We start from the raw sequence: 21,493 nt of genomic DNA on the forward strand, positions 1-21,493 counted from the left end.
GTACCAATAGCACGGAGGAAAACGGTGCTTTTCAGCGACATCGGCTGGCCAGTCTGTTGATGAAGGTACAAAACAAACACATACGGCCACCAGCCGTAACGGAACTATTCCTCTTGTGGTGGATACAGTTGATTTGTTTTGGGACGATGCTGTGCAGCTTGGAGGATTTTTCTTAATACTTTCTATTTTTGGACATTTGTTATGATGCATTGCCATAGCAACGGGGTTGTTTCTTACAACCGGGAGCAGCTGATTAATATCTCAAAAGCTCAAATAATACTTCAACTACAACCCCAGATCCCTGATGAGTTGAAAAGGAGACGCCGTGGATGCAGAGCAGGAGCTAAGAGAGAAGGAAGAAGTTCAAACCATCTCTTCCGTCGATTATGATGGGCAATGTGAGATCGTTGGGAAACAAGTTGGATGAACTCCAAGCCCTACGAAGGACCCAGCCAGAGTACCGGGCATGCAGTATTATGTGTTTTACTGAGACATGGCTGCAGGATCATATCCCCGACTCCAGCGTCTCTCTGCCGGGCTTTTTAACCATATGAGCAGACAGAGATTTAAAGAGGAGCGGCAAATGTAAAGGAGGTGGACTGGCAGTACTTGTGAACAACAGATGGTGTCATCCAGGACATGTTACTGTGAAGTGTCATCTCTGCAGTCCAGATATTGAACTGTTGGCAGTACGTTTCACCAGTGTTATTTTGGCAACAGTTTACGTTCCACCTTCCACTGTTGCCAACACTGCATGTGATGCCATCAGCTCAGTCGTTGCTAAGCTACAGACACAAAACCCCAATGCTTTTGTGGCAATTTCTGGTGATTTTAACCATGCTTCACTCTCTGCTACACTTCCAACGTTTTAACAGTTTGTCAGCTGCTCTACCAGAGAAAACAAAACGTTGGATTTGTTTTATGCAAATGTTAAGGACTCATACATCTCTACAGCAAGACCTCCTCTAGGCAAATCAGATCACAATCTTGTTTTTCTCTGCTCGAAATATAAGCCCCTTGTTCAGAGGCAACCTGTAATAAAGAGGACTGTGAGAAAATGGTCACAGGAAGCTGAAGAAGCTCTGCAAGGTTGCTTTGAGGCTACAGACTGGGACGCACTGTGCCAGCCACATGGAGAGGACATCAATGCCATGACTGAGTGTGTAACCGACTATATAAACGTCTGTGTGGATAACATCATCCCCACCAGAACCGTGAGATACTTCCCCAATAACAAACCTTGGATCACCAGTGACCTGAAGGACCTGCTTAACAAGAAAAGATCCTTCAGAGAGGGAGACGGAGAATTATTGAGTTTACAGAAGCAACTTAAAGTCAAGATAAGAGACAGCAAGGAGGTGTACAAGAAGAAGCTGGAGAGCAGGCTCCAGCAAAACAATATCAGAGATGTGTGGACAGGGATGAAGAAGATCACAGGCTTCAAGCAGAAAGATAATCAGACCGATGGAGGTCTGGACAGAACCAATGAACTGAACACCTTCTTCAATAGGTTCAGTTCAGAAACAAGCTCAGCATCCTCCTCTCCTGCTCACAGCCAAACAGACATCTCACCCTCCTTTGACCCACAGGACCCACAGCTGTCCAGTAACACCTCACATTTTTTATCTTCCACCTCAGCCCTAGATCCTTCTGCTTCTACGTTTACCTTCAACCATATCAGAAGATGCTGATGCTTCCTTTGCTTCACCCTTCCACCTGTGTGTCTCAAGAAGTCTAGTGAAGATGCAACTGGAGAGACTGAATAGGAATAAGGCTGCAGGTCCAGATCATGTCAGCCCTAGAGTCCTGAAGGTCTGTGCAGAGCAACTCTGTGGGATTCTGCAGCACCTCTTCAACCTTAGCCTGGTCCAGAAGAAGGTTCCGGTGTTGTGGAAGATCTCCTGTCTTGTTCCGGTACCAAAGAAAACTCACCCATCAGTCCTCAATGACTATAGACCTGTTGCCCTGACATCTCACATCGTGAAGGTCCTAGAGAGACTCCTGTTGGCCCACCTGAGTAAGCAAACAGTAAACCATCAGGACCTCCTTCAGTTTGCTTATCGCTGTGGAGTTGGAGTTGAAGATGCCATCATACACCTGCTTCAACAAACCCACTGTCATCTGGACAAAGCCAGCAGCACTGTGAGGATCATGTTCTTTGATTTCTCCAGAACATTTATTACAAACCAACCTGATTTGCTTTGTCAGAAACTCCAGAAGACTCAGGTGGAGGCCTCAACAATCTCCTGGATCAAAGACTACCTGACAAACAGACCACAGTTTGTGAGACTGAAGGGTTGTGAGTCTAACCAGGTAGTCGGCAGCACAGGAGCACCACAGGGGACGGTACTCTCACCATTCCTTTTCACTCTGTACACCTCAGACTTCCAGGACCAGACAGACTCCTGTCATCTGCAGAAATACTCAGATGATTCTGCAGTTGTTGGTGGATCAGAGATGGACAAGAAGCTGAGTACAGGAAGGTGGTGGACCGCTTTGTGGCATGGTGTGGAAACAATCATCTCATTTTGAACGTGGCTAAAACAAAGGAGATGATTGTAGATTTTAAGAAAAACAGGAATAAGTTAAAAACTATTTCTATCATGGGAGAAGAAGTGGAGGTGGTGGAGGAGTATAAATACCTCGGTGTTCACCTGGACAACAAACTAGAGTGGAGATGCAACTGTGAAGCCATCTACAAGAAGGGACAGAGCAGACTGTACTTCTTCAGGAAGCTTAGGTCCTTTGGTGTTTGCAGCAAGATGCTGCATATCTTCTATAAGTCTGTTGTGGAGAGTCTGATCTCTTCTCCATCATCTGCTGGGGAAGCAGCATCAGAACCAGGGACTTAAAAAAGCTCAACAAGCTGATAAAGAAGGCTGGCTCTGTTCTGGGGACTCCTCTGGAACCTCTGAAGATCATTGTGGAAAGACGGATTCTTCATAAAATGAAGAACATTATGGAGAACTCTGAGCATCCTCTTCATGAGACTGTCCTACAACAACAGAGTGTCTTCAGTCAGAGGCTTCTTCAGATCTGCTGTAAGACGGAGCGCTACAGGAGATCCTTCCTGCCCACAACCATCAGCATCTACAACGGCTCTTTGAGGAAACCTTCATAATACAGGTCCTTCTCAAAATATTAGCATATTGTGATAAAGTTCATTATTTTCCATAATGTCATGATGAAAATTTAACATTCATATATTTTAGATTCATTGAACACTAACTGAAATATTTCAGGTCTTTTATTGTCTTAATACGGATGATTTTGGCATACAGCTCATGAAAACCCAAAATTCCTATCTCACAAAATTAGCATATTTCATCCGACCAATAAAAGAAAAGTGTTTTTAATACAAAAAACGTCAACCTTCAAATAATCATGTACAGTTATGCACTCAATACTTGGTCAGGAATCCTTTGGCAGAAATGACTGCTTCAATGCGGCGTGGCATGGAGGCAATCAGCCTGTGGCACTGCTGAGGTCTTATGGAGGCCCAGGATGCTTCGATAGCGGCCTTTAGCTCATCCAGAGTGTTGGGTCTTGAGTCTCTCAACGTTCTCTTCACAATATCCCACAGATTCTCTATGGGGTTCAGGTCAGGAGAGTTGGCAGGCCAATTGAGCACAGTGATACCATGGTCAGTAAACCATTTACCAGTGGTTTTGGCACTGTGAGCAGGTGCCAGGTCGTGCTGAAAAATGAAATCTTCATCTCCATAAAGCTTTTCAGCAGATGGAAGCATGAAGTGCTCCAAAATCTCCTGATAGCTAGCTGCATTGACCCTGCCCTTGATAAAACACAGTGGACCAACACCAGCAGCTGACACGGCACCCCAGACCATCACTGACTGTGGGTACTTGACACTGGACTTCTGGCATTTTGGCATTTCCTTCTCCCCAGTCTTCCTCCAGACTCTGGCACCTTGATTTCTGAATGACATGCAGAATTTGCTTTCATCCGAAAAAAGTACTTTGGACCACTGAGCAACAGTCCAGTGCTGCTTCTCTGTAGCCCAGGTCAGGCGCTTCTGCCGCTGTTTCTGGTTCAAAAGTGGCTTGACCTGGGGAATGCAGCACCTGTAGCCCATTTCCTGCACACGCCTGTGCACGGTGGCTCTGGATGTTTCTACTCCAGACTCAGTCCACTGCTTCCGCAGGTTCCCCAAGGTCTGGAATCGGCCCTTCTCCACAATCTTCCTCAGGGTCCGGTCACCTCTTCTCGTTGTGCAGCGTTTTCTGCCACACTTTTTCCTTCCCACAGACTTCCCACTGAGGTGCCTTGATACAGCACTCTGGGAACAGCCTATTCGTTCAGAAATGTCTTTCTGTGTCTTACCCTCTTGCTTGAGGGTGTCAATAGTGGCCTTCTGGACAGCAGTCAGGTCGGCAGTCTTACCCATGATTGGGGTTATGAGTGATGAACCAGGCTGGGAGTTTTAAAGGCCTCAGGAATCTTTTGCAGGTGTTTAGAGTTAACTCGTTGATTCAGATGATTAGGTTCATAGCTCGTTTAGAGACCCTTTTAATGATATGCTAATTTTGTGAGATAGGAATTTTGGGTTTTCATGAGCTGTATGCCAAAATCATCCGTATTAAGACAATAAAAGACCTGAAATATTTCAGTTAGTGTGCAATGAATCTAAAATATATGAATGTTAAATTTTCATCATGACATTATGGAAAATAATGAACTTTATCACAATATGCTAATATTTTGAGAAGGACCTGTATGAGCTACAACAACATTTAATTTCCCTTTGAGATTAATAAAGTATTTTTGAATTGAATTGAATAACACAGATTAATAAAATACGAAATTTAAACCAGTTTTTATTTAAAAGTGAAAATAATTCCTGGATGCTGCCGATTTCCCTCCTTATACACAAACTGATGCAGTTTCTCATTTTCTCTTGGATTGATGTTTCCTTGGATGAAACCTTTTTGGTTGGTCGCCTCATCCTCAGGTTCTGTTGATTGGTCACCACCCCACCAGCAGGGGGGGACTTTTATCTGCTCAGTAGAACGGGTCAATCCCATTCCAGTCAATGGCGGCTCCATCCCACTTTGTCCTGATGGTCATCTCCAGTGACGGGAATCTTTTCTCTGGGTCTGCCTCTGTAGACAGTGCCTCCCAGTGGTGGGAATGAGTATCTGCAGGAGAAGCAGAACAAGTGTCTTTTTGGACCTGAAGTAGATTACAGGTCCTTCTCAAAATATTAGCATATTGTGATAAAGTTCATTATTTTCCATAATGTAATGATGAAAATTTAACATTCATATATTTTAGATTCATTGCACACTAACTGAAATATTTCAGGTCTTTTATTGTCTTAATACGGATGATTTTGGCATACAGCTCATGAAAACCCAAAATTCCTATCTCACAAAATTAGCATATCATTAAAAGGGTCTCTAAACGAGCTATGAACCTAATCATCTGAATCAACGAGTTAACTCTAAACACCTGCAAAAGATTCCTGAGGCCTTTAAAACTCCCAGCCTGGTTCATCACTCATAACCCCAATCATGGGTAAGACTGCCGACCTGACTGCTGTCCAGAAGGCCACTATTGACACCCTCAAGCAAGAGGGTAAGACACAGAAAGACATTTCTGAACGAATAGGCTGTTCCCAGAGTGCTGTATCAAGGCACCTCAGTGGGAAGTCTGTGGGAAGGAAAAAGTGTGGCAGAAAACGCTGCACAACGAGAAGAGGTGACCGGACCCTGAGGAAGATTGTGGAGAAGGGCCGATTCCAGACCTTGGGGGACCTGCGGAAGCAGTGGACTGAGTCTGGAGTAGAAACATCCAGAGCCACCGTGCACAGGCGTGTGCAGGAAATGGGCTACAGGTGCCGCATTCCCCAGGTCAAGCCACTTTTGAACCAGAAACATCGGCAGAAGCGCCTGACCTGGGCTACAGAGAAGCAGCACTGGACTGTTGCTCAGTGGTCCAAAGTACTTTTTTCAGATGAAAGCAAATTCTGCATGTCATTCAGAAATCAAGGTGCCAGAGTCTGGAGGAAGACTGGGGAGAAGGAAATGCCAAAATGCCAGAAGTCCAGTGTCAAGTACCCACAGTCAGTGATGGTCTGGGTGCCGTGTCAGCTGCTGGTGTTGGTCCACTGTGTTTTATCAAGGGCAGGGTCAATGCAGCTAGCTATCAGGAGATTTTGGAGCACTTCATGCTTCCATCTGCTGAAAAGCTTTATGGAGATGAAGATTTCATTTTTCAGCACGACCTGGCACCTGCTCACAGTGTCAAAACCACTGGTAAATGGTTTACTGACCATGGTATCACTGTGCTCAATTGGCCTGCCAACTCTCCTGACCTGAACCCCATAGAGAATCTGTGGGATATTGTGAAGAGAACGTTGAGAGACTCAAGACCCAACACTCTGGATGAGCTAAAGGCCGCTATCGAAGCATCCTGGGCCTCCATAAGACCTCAGCAGTGCCACAGGCTGATTGCCTCCATGCCACGCCGCATTGAAGCAGTCATTTCTGCAAAAGGATTCCCGACCAAGTATTGAGTGCATAACTGTACATGATTATTTGAAGGTTGACGTTTTTTGTATTAAAAACACTTTTCTTTTATTGGTCGGATGAAATATGCTAATTTTGTGAGATAGGAATTTTGGGTTTTCATGAGCTGTATGCAAAAATCATCCGTATTAAGACAATAAAAGACCTGAAATATTTCAGTTAGTGTGCAATGAATCTAAAATATATGAATGTTAAATTTTCATCATTACATTATGGAAAATAATGAACTTTATCACAATATGCTAATATTTTGAGAAGGACCTGTAAAAGACCAGAATCACAGGTGACAGTGGTGTTTACCGACAGCTAACTGGGCTGTGGCTCTCTGGCAGTTCTGGCCGTTGAAATAGAAGAGCTTGAACTGGTGCTCCATCCTCCAGTCGGACAGCAGGGACCGGTTTAGGCTGAACAGAACCGAGTAGCTGCTGTTGATGCAACAGACCCAGACCGGATACCTAGGTGTCTTTAGCATACTGCCCACCTGGAGAATCAGAAAGCATTTTGTTCAAATGATTAACAGAGAAATGGTGAATCTAACGGGGAATTCTCCTGTTGGGAATAATCCTGGAAATCCCTGGATAAAAAATAATTTATATTTTAATTTCTAAAAGCTAGGATGGAGAAACCTGGCATGAACACAGAGTTTAGCTTGTAAAGGAACAGGGAACATCCTGGTTTGATGCCTCAGGTAATTCAGACTGAACTAAGAATCAATTCTCACCCTGAAACTCTGTAATATAACACCTTAATACCAACAGAGGCCTCCAGAGCCAGATTCAGCTCCTGCTTATCTTCAGTGGTCATTGGGAGAGAAGGTCTCCAGTCCATCACAGGGCAACACACTCTCATACCTAAGGCCCATTTAAAGAGACCAATTTACCCAACAATGTTTTTGGGCGGTGGGAGGAAGCTGGACAGGACCCATGTGTGCAAGAGGAGAACATGCAAACTCCATCTGAATAAAACATGCAGAAAACAAAACTTGAAAAACTTTCCAGAGTGCAAATTCAGACCACATGGGACAGGATGAAATTAAGTTCTTATCTGTGGTCCTGAGACATTAGAAGCCATCCTCCAGGTGAAACGGGACACTGAATCATGGATGTAGCAGTGAGTAAAGGTTAGTGGTAAACTACTGTCAGGCAGAGAACTAGTTACCTGAGGAAGCCCGCCTCGGTCCATTTGCTCCCGGCTCCAGTGCAGGTAACCCACATCGCTGCGAGACAGGACTCCCTGCAGGGGGTGCTCCAGAGGTTGGCCGTCCTCCCCAAACTGCAGCGTCCCGTTAAAGACATGAGGACTGGCTCTGCCCGTCAGCAGAAGGTTCAGTAAAGCCTGCGGCGATACCAACACCATAAACAGAACATGAGGACCAGGTGAGATCCTGCAGAATTATCTTCTGTTCAGGTTCTTTAGCCATCAGGATCTGATTCCAGAGGGTCCTACAGAGCTAGGGGTCTGGGAGCACAGAAACCTGTGCACCGACTGCAAGTGATTTAAAGGAGTGTAGGGCCAAGTCTGCCGGAACCACCTGACCAGAACCACATAGGATTCTGTTGCATTTCTACATGCAACATGAGAGGAACTTGCAGTCTAAACAGCACACTGGTAGAAACCTCTTATTTTGTCATGTGACTCCACTGCTAATGCAACTTCATTGGCTCCCAGTTCATTATCGAGTGCATTTCAAGATCCTAATATTGAGGTGGAAAGCGCTGCATGGACAGACACCGGTCTACACCCTTACTGGAGTGTTTTCGTTTGTGGCTCCAAGACTTCCTTTGACTCTGAGATCAGCAGCCTCAGTGGTTCCCTCAAAGTTCAGTTAGACACATATCGCTTTAAATCTGCTTTTGTTTAATTTTGTCTTCTGTATTTCTTTTTTGTTGAAGCACTCTTGAAAGGTGTATAAACGTTTTACCTAGTTACTCTTACAGGACCCACTTTACCTGAGACAGGTGAGCATCTTACCTGTTGACACACAAAGTTTCCCAGACTGAGGTGCAGCAGATGGGAGGTTTTGGAGTCCAGATCGTCCATCAGCCTAGAAGGAAGAAGAAGAACTGGGTAATGTGAGACTCTATAGTAAAACCAGGTAACCAGAGTAAACTCTTTATTGCCCCCTTCTGGTCTCAGTTCTAATTTAGTTTACCTGATTTACGGGGCCTGTTTGGTCTCTGAAGTCAAACAACATGATGTTTTTGGAGCGTTACCTGTTGACTGTCCGGGAGCAGATCAGGCTGTACAGGAACAGGATGACTCCATGACTCCCCTCCTCTTTAAACTACAAGCACACAGGTGGAAAAACTTGCAATTCAACGGTTTCTCAGGTTGAATCTTACAGTTTTCCAAGCTGAGATGTCTGCCTCTGTCTATGCACTGACTGAAAAACCCAAGAGAGCCGCCTGGAATGAGCCTGTCTGAATGTACTTACACACTGAATGTGGTCCAGGATGAACTTCCAGACGTCGTCCTTCTTGTCGAAGGTGAACAGCTGCAGCTGAACATCATGGAGTCAATATGGATGACAATGCAACAAAAGATTTCAGAGCATCTAGACAGAACTGACCTTCTCCGTGAAGTTGTCCAGCTTGTAATCCAAGTGAGGAGTGATGCAGTAGTCCTCGGTTACCAAGGTAACGGTGGCCAGCTCCTCCTGACCAGCCAACCAGAGGCTGTCAGAAAGTGCAGCTGCGAGTGCCTTTTCTTGGTCCCTCTGGTCCACCTGCCCGAGGCTGGTTGGACAGAGACACATAAATGTCCATTAGATGAATCCCATTCATATTGGGCCAGTTTTTGTACAAAGCAAGGAGAATTTCCTAATGGAACTGGAGTGGTTTCTCCCCAGGTTCTGTTGCTCCGATTGGTTGCAGGTCTCTCAGACTTCTTCCGGAGGCAGGTTTGTCAACTTCCATCAACACTTTGGGATTATATATATATATACAGGGGTTGGAGAATGAAACTGAAACACCTGGTTTGGGCATGCATCTACCAATTTGTGCTTTTAATTATTGATCCCTTACTGACCTACTGTGTCAAAAAGTAAATGTACTTTGGTGCTAACTGGCTTTGTTTTAGCTGCTAGAGTTATTATCCATAAGTGGAAGAGTTCAAAAGATCCAATTTTTAAGGAATGGGTTAAGGCCATGACAGAACTAGCATCTTATGAGTTATTAGTTGTCAAGATATACAGGGGTTGGACAATGAAACTGAAACACCTGGTTTTAGACCACAATAATTTATTAGTATGGTGTAGGACCTCCTTTTGTGGCCAATACAGCATCAATTCATCTTGGGAATGACATATACAAGTCCTGCACAGTGATCAGAGGGATTTTAAGCCATTCGTCTTGCAGGATAGTGACCAGGTCACTACGTGATACTGGTGGAGGAAAACGTTTCCTGACTCGCTCCTCCAAAACACCACAAAGTGGCTCAATAATATTTAGATCTGGTGACTGTGCAGGCCATGGGAGATGTTCAACTTCACTTTCATGTTCATCAAACCAATCTTTCACCAGTCTTGCTGTGTGTATTGGTGCATTGTCATCCTGATACACGGCACCGCCTTCAAGATACAATGTTTGAACCATTGGATGCATATGGTCCTCAAGAATGGTTCGGTAGTCCTTGGCAGTGACGCGCCCATCTAGCACAAGTATTGGGCCAAGGGAATGCCATGATATGGCAGCCCAAACCATCACTGATCCACCCCCATGCTTCACTCTGGGCATGCAACAGTCTGGGTGGTACGCTTCTTTGGGGCTTCTCCACACCGTAACTCTCCTGGATGTGGGGAAAACAGTAAAGGTGGACTCATCAGAGAACAATACATGTTTCACATTGTCCACAGCCCAAGATTTGCGCTCCTTGCACCATTGAAACCGACGTTTGGCATTGACATGAGTGACCAAAGGTTTGGCTATAGCAGCCCGGCCGTGTATATTGACCCTGTGGAGCTCCTGACGGACAGTTCTGGTGGAAACAGGAGAGTTGAGGTGCACATTTAATTCTGCTGTGATTTGGGCAGCCGTGGTTTTATGTTTTTTGGATACAATCCGGGTTAGCATCCGAACATCCCTTTCAGACAGCTTCCTCTTGCGTCCACAGTTAATCCTGTTGGATGTGGTTCATCCTTCTTGGTGGTATGCTGACATTACCATGGATACCGTGGCTCTTGATACATCACAAAGACTTGCTGTCTTGGTCACAGATGCGCCAGCAAGACGTGCACCAACAATTTGTCCTCTTTTGAACTCTGGTATGTCACCCATAATGTTGTGTGCATTTCAATATTTTGAGCAAAACTGTGCTCTTACCCTGATAATTGAACCTTCACACTCTGCTCTTACTGGTGCAATGTGCAATCAATGAAGACTGGCTACCAGGCTGGTCCAATTTAGCCATGAAACCTCCCACACTGAAATGACAGCTGTTTCAGTTGTTATTGTTCTCTGCATTGTGGTCAAGTTTTGATTTAATTTAAATTAACAATTTGACAGTTTGGTTGTTTTCGCGGTTTTTATTTAAAAGTCTGTAGATGGTAAGTGATTTATTGTTCTGTCCTAATGCAAGCATCAATTTTTATGTCTGTGCACCACCTGTGTAAAATCTCCCAGCCCATTAAATCGAACGCACCGATCTCCTTGGCAACCGTTCTGTTTCGGAGGTAAGTGCGCATGCGTTCTCGTGTAGTGTCTGTGAAATCTCTGGTCATAAGCGGTGTTTTCGAGCTGTACTGTGTTGCTGTAATTCAGCAAAATAACATGAAACACAACTAGTTACTCCATCTTTGCTTTTAATTGGGGTATTTAGCATCGAGCAGACAGACATTAAACGTAGCGGTGCTCGTTTTAAACGCTGGCTGTTCACAAAAACCTCGAGCTCCGAGGGGAGAGAAGCAAAGCAGAACAGTTCAGAAACTATCTGGAATGAGGGGAAAATAATATATTTATAAACAGATTAAGTCGTGTTTTAGACGGCCTGTTGGTAGCAGATCTGATCTTCTTTATGTGCTCGTGAGTTTTTGCAGCCTTTCTGGTAACTGGTTCTGGATGACGGCTTCGTAGCAGACAGCTGTTCTTCCCTCTTCCCGGTACCGTCGCTGAATCTCTTAGTGGTACGCAGTACCGGACCATAACGGCCCACTTTCATGCCTGGTAATCAGCCTGTGGCAACAAGATCTCTGAAACAAGAAGATCATTACAGCTTCACGGGTCAAAGGGCAGGGAGAGTTCCTGCACTGCGTGGAACCCTGAAGGTAGACCCGAGAACTTTCACCCTGTGGTAGTACCTTCCTCTGATTGGTCTCTACCACAATAACTATCCAATCAGAGAACAGATGGTTTGGTTTAAAGGTAGATGATCAGTTCCTCTGCTCCTCAGGTGGATCCGTTTATAACTGAAACTGAACGAAACCCAATGAAGACCTCAGGTGTTCTGACAGTTTCAGTTCTACTAACAGCGACCGAACTGATCCTTCAAAGGTTAGGAGCCAAAGTCTGTGCTCCACCACTGGACAGCTATATTTTTAACTTCAGGTAGCTGTGACTCCACTAAGTCCAGGTACCAAGTTCTTTTCAGTCTCAGTATTTCAGAGCTCTCAGTGGTATTGAAATGGTTCTGATGCCACTCTGCTGTTGTCTCTTCAGTCAATCATGTTTCAGGTGTCATGTGATTTTGTGTATACAGGAGAAGGTGTCATTGTACCAAACAGGATCATGTCAGCACCTGTCCTCACCTGTGCAGCGTCCGTCTGTCTGTGCTGCTTTGTTGGCTGAACAGCAGGTACTTGATGATGCGAGCCTGGATGACCATCTGAATAGCGCGAGCTCCACCCTGAAACACACACTTGTCCAGGTGAAACAACTGAAACAACTGAAAAAGATGTCTGTAATTATTGTAACGCGGTGGCTCGCCTTCAATGGACCAAAACTCTGCCTTGTCCCAACAAAATTTTGTTTGGATCAACAGAAATTGGTTGGTCTGACTAAAATTCAGCTCTGGCAAATAAAACTTTGCCTGGTTGGACCAGAACTCTGCCACTTCCAACCAAAGCCAAGCTTCAACCAATTAATAGTCTGACTAAAATTCAACTTCAATCAACTAAAACGCTGCCTGGTCCCAGAAAAACGCTGCTTCGATCAACAGAAATTCTGGTTGGTCCAATTAAAATTCAGCTCTGCTGACTGAAACCGCCAGGTCTGTCTAAAACTCTGATTGGTCAGATTTGACCTCTGTTTGGTCCAATCAAACCACAGCTTTAACCCACTAAAACTCTGGGTGCTCAGTTTGACCCGACTGAAAACTATGGTCGGTCTGTCTTGAATTCAGATTCAACAAACAAAAATTCAGCTCAATCCCACCAAACTCTGCTAGGCCCCGACAAAATCAGCCTCAACCCTGCTGGTCAACCAAATAGCTGCGGACTCCCAGAAACCTAAAAAATTGACACTGTCTGAGCAGAAGCACTGGATCAACCCAGATAAATTCAGGGGTACCGGCCGACTACCTGGCCCTGGCCTGGGCCAGACACTAGAAAAGGCTTACAGGGGCAGCAGCCCAGGGCGCCATGTTTTAGGGGTCCACAAACATTTGTTTTCTTCAGTCAACAGATTCTTTGCAAACATTGAACTTTTATAAAACCCGAAAGTCCATATCAGGTGAAGTGTTTTAATTTGTTGGATTTTGTGAAGATAAACAAAACTCTATGATGTCATAGCTCCGCCTCTGACCAAACCTATGGTAAGTCAAATGTAACAACGGCAAAGTTTAGGTGCATTTCTTGTGTGTGTTTCGGAAATGTAACACAGACAGGCCTAGGATCGTGAAAACATTTGGTTCTTTTTTTTTGCTTGGATGAAGTCATTTCAGGTGCTGATCCGTTGTCATTTTGGGGTAGACTACATCCCAACACAGAGCTTTCAGACACGGGACATCAGTTCATATCCAATAATGTCTAGGCCTACCTGGCTATCAATCCAATCCAATCCAATTCAGTTCAGTTTTATTTATATAGTGCCGATTAACAACACATGTCGTCTCAAGACTCTTCACATAGAGTTTGGAATGGTGCGGGTTGATGGGGAGGTTAGATTAAAATACGGAGTGTTAGAGTTTGGACATTTTAGAATGGGTTATGTGTAGGGGTACTAAGTAAAATAATTAACTGATCAAGCTTGTCCATGTAGAGCCCACTGATGGTCATTGTTCTACTAAAAACCACAAGGATTGGGATACCTCTTTCTGTCAGACTGATTATAACCATTGGAAAAGAGAAGGGGTCATACAGGTAGCAGAAATGGAGGGTGTGTTTGGACCTCAACCATAACTGAGCCGGTTTAGGCTAAACCTGACTCCCCCTTACTCCAACCAACAGGGAGGGAGGAAGACGGAGGGAAACATAATTGGAGAGTGTTGTTTCCTGTTGCATTGTGTGAAAGGTGGGTAACTTTAAAATGGGCTACGTCAATTCATTCAAATCATATAGATTTCAAGTCAGGTTCATACATTCCAATTAATCGTAACCATTGAACAGTTCAGTCAGATTCAGTTATTTATTCAAATTGGATAAAACGTTTTTCTATCTAAGGAAACCCAGCAGATTGCATCCAGTCAGTGACTTGCAGCATTCACTCCTCCTGGATGAGCATGTAGAGACAGTGGACAGTCACTGGTGTTGACTTTGCAGCAATCCCTCATACTGAGCATGCATGTAGCGACAGTGGAGAGGAAAAACTCCCTTTTAACAGGTAGAAACCTCCAGCAGAACCAGAACCAGGCTCAGTGTGAGCGGCCATCTGCCACGACCGACTGGAGGTTTGAGAGAACAGAGCAGAGACACAAAGAGAACAAAGAAACACTGATCCAGGAGTACTTTCTATGGGAAGGAAAAGTAAATGTTAATGGATGTAGCTCCTTTAGTCGTTTCATCTAGAAAGAAAGAACAGATAAACTCTGATCCAGTTTTCAAGGATAGAGTCTGAAAGAGAGAACATAGAGTTAGTCACAGTAGAAGCTCAGTCAGTAGCATTGTCTAGGAGAGAGAAAGGGTTAAACACTAAAAGACAGGGCTATGTGGATCATCTGTAGAAGGTGAGCATTAAGTTGTTGCCAGCAGAAGCTCGGACGATGCCCCTCTCCAGAAAGGTGTCACAGGTAGACACAGAGCCAGGCCAGGTGTAGCTTCTAGGACGAGAAAAGAGAGAACAAAGTTAAAAACTGAAATAACAGCAAATAATGCAAAATTGGAGAGTAGTAGGAGAATGTAGTGAAGAGGGTGAAAGTGGTCATTATGTCATCCAGCAGCCTAAGCCTATAGCAGCATAACTACACAGATAGATCAGGATAAACTAAGCCACTCTAACTATAAGCTTTATCAAACAGGAACGTTTTAAGCATAGCCTTAAAAGTTATAAATAATCCAGTTAAAGACATTAATGTGGGTAGGGCTCTTAACCTGGGGCCCACATCCGGGCCCTGGCAACAGATGCATAAAAGTCATATTAACGTCCTCAACTTAGTTTAAACCTAAGATCCTGGTCCTCGTTCAAGACCTGAATCCTGTCCGTTTCAGAACCGAGTCCGACACATTTACTTTTTGGGTAATTTTGAGTTGAATGTTGTTTTTTTTTAGCGTATCAGGACCTGTTTCTGCCTATGTGAATCAGAACCAGTTGGACCTCTGTGGAAGTGGTCTGGTTTGATGGTCCACTGCAGTGAGATCAGAGTTTCTGGGTTTCTCACCCTGTCGGCCTCCAGAGCGTATGACAGTTCAGAGTCTGGTTCTCTGAACTGGAAGAAGGATTTCCTCCACTCGTAGTTGAAGACATGAAACGTTCCCCCGAACAGAATCCTCCTGAGGCTCTGTGAGAAAACAGAGAAACCTGGTCAGCTCTGCTGCCTGCCACCTACCATCTGCAGACAGGAGCTCAGTGAGAACTGAACATCTGCATCAATCTGTGAACTGATCTTCAGTGTGAACACCTCAATAAAGGCAGACGTTTTCTCAGTTTACTGCTCTGGAGCACCAAGGTGTGTGTTAGCACAACACCAGGAGGGAAAGACGTCAGCAATGATCTGAGAGAAACAACTGTTGCAGTCCATTAATCCAGATGTGGTGTTACTAAACGCCCCAGGTCTTCATTTTCTCCTTCACTGGAGACACAGTGGGATAAGAAGGAAGGCTTCATTTCACAGTTTAGAGTTCTGGTTTTAAAACAACAGTTTGGAAGAGATGAAGCAGAAAACCTCCTCTGGCTAAAAAGAACATGGCATCATGACTCAGGCTTAGGATGGATGAGACCAAAGCAGAGATGTTTGGGCATAATGCACAACTCCATGTTTTAGAGAAAACCAAACACAGCATATCAGCACAAACACCTTGTACCCTTTGTCAAGCACGGCCGTGGAGGGATGGTGGCGGCGGTTCTTTGTAGCCACAGGACCTGACCCCCTGGCCACCACTGAATGGACCATAAACTCCTCTGCAGGCCAAAGTATTCTAGAGTTAAACGTGAGTCTATCTGTCCAGCGGCTGAAGCTTGGTCCACATGGGTTCATCAACAGCACAATCCCAAACACAGCAGCAGAACCACAACAGAACAGCTGAGAAAGAAAAGGGATCACAGTGCTGCAATGGTTTAGCCAAGTCCAGACTTCAACTTTAATGCTGCGGTGGGACCTGAGTCAACCGAAGCAACAATGGAAAGGAGAGTGGACCAAAACTGATGGACAAAAACCACTACTAAAGAATCACTGAGTGGACTCACTTCAGTTAAATAAATTATACCATGGTGTGATATGTCATGTGCTGCTCTTCATCTGAGGCTTGAACCCATTTCCTGAGTTGATGAGGAGCATCTGATTTTCTCAGGGTCTGAAGGGTAAAGGTTGAGCTCTTGAAGGCAGTTATTTGTTAATGACAAGTCAAGAGAAACATAAAAATCAACCAACAAGCGTCAGAGATTGATTTTATTGATTTAGGAAAATAAATTAGCCGAAATTAGATGTAGGATCATATTTACAAAAATCTTCTCTCCCTCTGAGTCACATGTGGGGGTTTTATGCATGGCAGCAGTGTCATGTGACCTGTCGCCACGCTTACCTCTGTCAGCTGGGGGGTGACCGGTGTTCCTCCGAGGCTGGGGGAGATCACCAGGCTCCGGGGGATGGAGCAGAGAGCTGGGAGGGTCCTGCAAGGTGGAGTGGCCTCCTCCTGATCCTCCACCTTCCCCACATCCAGCAGCCTCTGTGGAAAGGAAGAGACATGGATCCTCCACAGAAATATCCACGGCAAACATCATCTTGTTAACACACCTCTGCTGAATTAAAAACAATTAATTCAGTCCAAAACATATGAAGTAGAACACAACTTCTCTTTTTTACACCCTGTCAATAATTATAAAACCAAACTTTTTGATATTGCATCTCCTCAGCTTCATTTGAACCTTCTGAAATCTGTCTGGTTTTGCATTTGAAGGTAAAAGACATCACAGACCTGTTTAGGATCTGCTCAGCTTGGTTATAATCCTGATTTGGTCCTAAATCAGTTACCAGGAAAGTGTCAGAGAAGGCAAGATGTCCACATCTAAGACGTCCACAGACCTAACCCTGCATATTTTTGATGTTAACCTTGTCCAGAGACGCGGTCTGCTCCTCTGGGCCCGGAGCCATCTGGGATGGACTATCCCAGTAGGAACAAGGATTGCGGTCAGACAGATCAGTATTCCAGATGTTTGACTAACTCTATGTTCTCTCTTTCAGACTCTAACCTTGAAAACTGGCTCAGAGTTTATCTGTTCTTTCTTTCTAGATGAAACGCCTAAAGGAGCTACATCCATTAATATTTACTTTTCCTTCCCATAGAAAGTACTCCTGGATCAGTGCTTCTTTGTTCTCTTTGTGTCTCTGCTCTGTTCTCTCAAACCTCCAGTCGGTCGTGGCAGATGGCCGCTCACACTGAGCCTGGTTCTGGTTCTGCTGGAGGTTTCTTCCTGTTAAAAGGGAGTTTTTCCTCTCCACTGTCGCTACATGCATGCTCAGTATGAGGGATTGCTGCAAAGTCAACACCAGTGACTGTCCACTGTCTCTACATGCTCATCCAGGAGGAGTGAATGCTGCAAGTCACTGACTGGATGCAATCTGCTGGGTTTCCTTAGATAGAAAAACTTTTTATCCAATTTAAATAAATAACTGAATCTAACTGAACTGTTCAATGGTTACGATTAATTGGAATGTATGAACCTGACTGTTGTGAAGAACCTTGAGACGACATGTGTTGTGAATTGGAGCTATATAAATACAACTGAATTGAATTGAATTGATGGAAAAGGAGCTTCCAGCATGTTAACAGCGACCAGTCTCTATGATTCTATGATGGAAGGAGACTGTGTCATTTCCACTTCTGTGGTGAAAACATTGGTGCAGAAAAGTCCAGCAGAGTTTTCAGAGCAACATTTGATGCCTTCAAGAACACATCTTTTCCATGGACATCTAACCATTTCTCACCCAGTCAGAGTAAAACCACATTCCATTCATGGTTGAGGAAGAAGAGGGTCCAACTGCTGGACTGGCCTGTCCCCAGTAAAGAATGTTGGAGAATTTAGACTCAGAGCCTGTACAGTAGATGTCCCCAGGTGTGTCTGGAGGAAGATGTGGACAAAATAACACCTGGAACACTTCATGGCTTGGTATTCCTCGAAGACAGAAAGGCTTTAAATACTGGTAGAAGAAAGTAGAATGTCGGAAACTACACTGAAACGAATGTTGTTCTTTCTGCAAAATATAAAATCTAAAGTTTTCCGTCAGGCACCAAAACTGAAGAGAAGAAAAAAAAAAAGACGTTTTAAAAAGTTTCAAGATGAAGAAGCATGAAAACCTGAGGCTGTTGGCGTCTGTCCTGTTAAAGTAATGTTGGATCATACCAGCAGAATGTAAAGAAATCTGTAGACTCACATCTGGATTCTTGTTGACTTCATGTTGCAGCAGCTCAATGTAGTCCAGCCCGGAGTCTGTCATCACCACAAAATAACTGTCAGAACCACAGTCTTGAGTATAGCTAGTACGTCTTAAAGCACAACGATTAACTCTGTTTGGTCATCATGGCTCTGACTACTCTGCTGTTTGACCCTTCTGATCCCGACCGTTCCAGGACTGTCTGGAGTCCTGGTTCGACTGCGGTTCTGCTGGACACCTGGGGCGGGACAGCAGAAGGTTGGTGCAGCAGTGAAACTGAATCCTTCCTGACTGACACATGATCCTGGAAGTTGAAAATTGACCTGGCTGCAGTGCATGATTTACACCAGCAGGGGGCAGCGCAATCTATTCCTAGAACAGCCTAATAACCAGAACGCTCTGGACCACAACAATCAAATTAGATACCCAAGGTTCTGACTCCTCCAGAACCTTTGATAGGTCTGGAGTTTACAAGACTGCTGTGTGGTGTTAATGTTACGCATAGTTAAAACCTCAAATGGCCACCTGTGATGACATCATAGGGAAGTGTTAGAATCTGGAGGCAGGTGACGCTGATTGTATGATGAAGCCCATGCTGGAAGTTTGGAGATCCTGAATAAACCAATATCGATGATACAGTTTGACTCAGCGCCCTCTTCCTAAAAATACGACTGTTGTACCCTGTGGTGGCCTGTAGGAGGAGCGCTAGTCCCGTCTTCAGTCATGAAATAGAGCTGGAAGCTGAGAAGCTTCTGTCTTGTTACTTAGGTTTAAGTTATCAGATGTGTAACAGCAGCCCGACTATGAGGTAAAATAATACCTGAGACAGGAACACAGGTGCTGTGTGTGGAGATGACTGAACTGCTGCAGGTTTTAAATAATGATCCAAAATCAATCTGTTTCCAGACACTTACCATACTGTGGCCTGACTGCAGCCTGCTGGAAGAAATAAACGGATTCCAGGTCAGACTGTGAAGAACAGGACAGTCAGTCATTTAATAAGTCAGATGGTTCTTAGTTACTGCAAAGTGTAAACTTTCCTTTGCTTCTGCAGGTCGGACACCTGGACCAGGATCTTCTGAAGCTCTGCCTCCATCTGAAGATGATATCATAACTTCAGAGGACTTCCACCCATAATTACAGCTTACAGTCATTTTGATCCAGGATAACCAACAGCAAAAAAAGGTGATGAACACATCAGGTGCAGCTGGATGACAGGTAAATCACCAACTACAAGCCGAAAGCCCCCCACTCCATCAACGACCGACGCCTCGCCAACGACCTGAACGAGTTCTACTGCCGCTTTGAAAGACAAAGGGACAGTCCTGCAACCATCTCCCACGACGCCCCCCAACACCTGCAGCCACAATCCACCACCCCCACCTCTCCAACCTCAAGAGGGGCCTTGGCACCTCCAACCCCCACCCTGAAGTTCCCCCCCACCAGCCCCCTACCCACGCCGAGGACGGCTCTTTCCATCCAGGAGATGGACGTCAACAAACTCTTCAGGAGACAGAACCCCCGGAAAGCTGCTGGTCCGGATTCTGTCTCACCAGCCAGCCTGAAGCACTGCGCTGATCAGCTGTCTCCAGTCTTCACAGACATTTTTAACACCTCACTGGAGACATGTCATGTGCCAGCCTGCTTCAAGGCCTCCACCATCGTCCCTGTTCCCAAGAAGCCAAGGACCACAGGGCTTAATGACTTCAGACCCGTCGCCCTGACCTCTGTGGTGATGAAGTCCTTTGAGCGCCTTGTGCTCTCACACCTAAAAGACATCACCGACCCCCTCCTGGACCCCCTGCAGTTTGCCTACAGAGCCAACAGGTCTGTAGATGATGCAGTCAACCTAGCCCTTCACTTCATCCTCCGGCACCTGGACTCCACAGGAACCTACGCCAGGATCCTGTTTGTGGATTTCAGCTCTGCCTTCAACACCATCGTCCCAGTTCTGCTCCAGGAGAAGCTCTCCCAGCTGAGTGTGCCCGACTCCACCTGTAGGTGGATCACTGACTTCCTGTCTGACAGGAAGCAGCGCGTGAGGCTGGGGAAGCACGTCTCTGACTCCCTGACCATCAGCACCGGTTCCCCCCAAGGCTGTGTTCTCTCTCCTCTGCTCTTCTCCCTGTACACCAACAGCTGCACCTCCAGTCACCAGTCTGTCAAGCTTCTGAAGTTTGCGGACGACACCACCCTGATCGGACTCATCTCTGATGGTGATGAGTCCGCGTACAGATGGGAGGTGGACCATCTGTTGGACTGGTGCAGCCAGAACAGCCTTGAGCTCAACGCTCTAAAGACAGTGGAGATGGTTGTGAACTTCAGGCAGAACCCAGCACCACCTGCCCCCATCACCCTCTGTGACTCCACAATTGACACTGTGGAATCTTTCCGCTTCCTGGGAACCATCATCTCCCAGGATCTCAAGTGGGAGCCAAACATCAGCTCCCTCATCAAGAAAGCCCAGCAGAGGATGTTCTTCCTGCGGCAGCTGAAGAAATTCAACCTGCCAAAGACTATGATGGTGCACTTCTACACAGCCATCATTGAGTCCATCCTCACCTCCTCCATCACCATCTGGTACGCCGCTGCTACAGCCAAGGATAAGGGCAGGCTGCAGCGTGTCATTCGGTCTGCTGAGAAGGTGATTGGCTGCAGTCTACTGTCGCTCCAGGAACTGTACACCTCCAGGACCCTGAAGCGGGCCGGGAAGATTCTGGCTGATCCCTCCCACCCCGGTCACAGACTCTTTGAAACTCTCCCCTCTGGCAGGAGGCTGCGGTCCATCCGGACCAAAACCTCACGCCACAAAAACAGTTTTTTCCCATCTGCCACCAGCCTGGTTAACAAAGCCCAGAAACCACACTTTCACCCACACCCCTGTTTTTGCTGACAGGACACCTGTAACCTGTAACTCTATGCGTTACATTAACGCTCAGGTTGGACTCCTGCTTTACTTGCACAATGATCACCTGCACTGTTGTATTGCT

The 21,493-nt window shown here is 45.5% G+C and overlaps 1 protein-coding gene across 4 annotated transcripts; it reads right to left on the reverse strand.

The window, feature by feature from the left end:
* Positions 1–4,815: 4,815 nt before the first annotated feature.
* mindy4b (MINDY family member 4B) lies at positions 4,816–19,513 on the reverse strand. 4 transcript variants are annotated; one of them, XM_047392196.1, is made up of 11 exons: positions 19,418–19,513; positions 16,654–16,797; positions 15,294–15,413; positions 12,289–12,386; positions 9,118–9,283; positions 8,983–9,048; positions 8,762–8,832; positions 8,520–8,592; positions 7,707–7,883; positions 6,849–7,029; positions 4,816–5,156 (listed from the first exon to the last, which is right to left on the reverse strand). In XM_047392196.1, exons 1-11 carry the CDS (start codon positions 19,496–19,498, stop codon positions 5,020–5,022), a joined length of 1,314 nt encoding a protein of 437 aa, XP_047248152.1. In that variant the 5' UTR covers positions 19,499–19,513; the 3' UTR covers positions 4,816–5,019. The 4 variants fall into 4 exon arrangements, with proteins under 4 accessions (XP_047248152.1, XP_047248149.1, XP_047248151.1 ...); XM_047392193.1 differs by lacking the exon at positions 19,418–19,513 and adding an exon at positions 18,504–18,945; XM_047392195.1 differs by lacking the exons at positions 15,294–15,413; positions 19,418–19,513 and adding an exon at positions 18,504–18,950.
* Positions 19,514–21,493: the final 1,980 nt, after the last annotated feature.

This window comes from Girardinichthys multiradiatus, chromosome 18 (assembly GCF_021462225.1).
Source record: "Girardinichthys multiradiatus isolate DD_20200921_A chromosome 18, DD_fGirMul_XY1, whole genome shotgun sequence".
NCBI classification, from domain to species: domain Eukaryota; kingdom Metazoa; phylum Chordata; class Actinopteri; order Cyprinodontiformes; family Goodeidae; genus Girardinichthys; species Girardinichthys multiradiatus.

Excerpts from the sequence above, each read along its gene's own strand:
- mindy4b (XM_047392196.1), bottom strand. The coding sequence starts at position 19,498 with ATGACTGACTGTCCTGTTCTTCACAGTCTGACCTGGAATCCGTTTATT. Across the intron at positions 16,798-19,417 it reads TGCAGTCAGGCCACAGTATG|AGGCTGCTGGATGTGGGGAA; the intron begins GTAAGTGTCTGG and ends TCCTTTCCACAG. Across the intron at positions 15,414-16,653 it reads TCACCCCCCAGCTGACAGAG|AGCCTCAGGAGGATTCTGTT; the intron begins GTAAGCGTGGCG and ends GTTTTCTCACAG.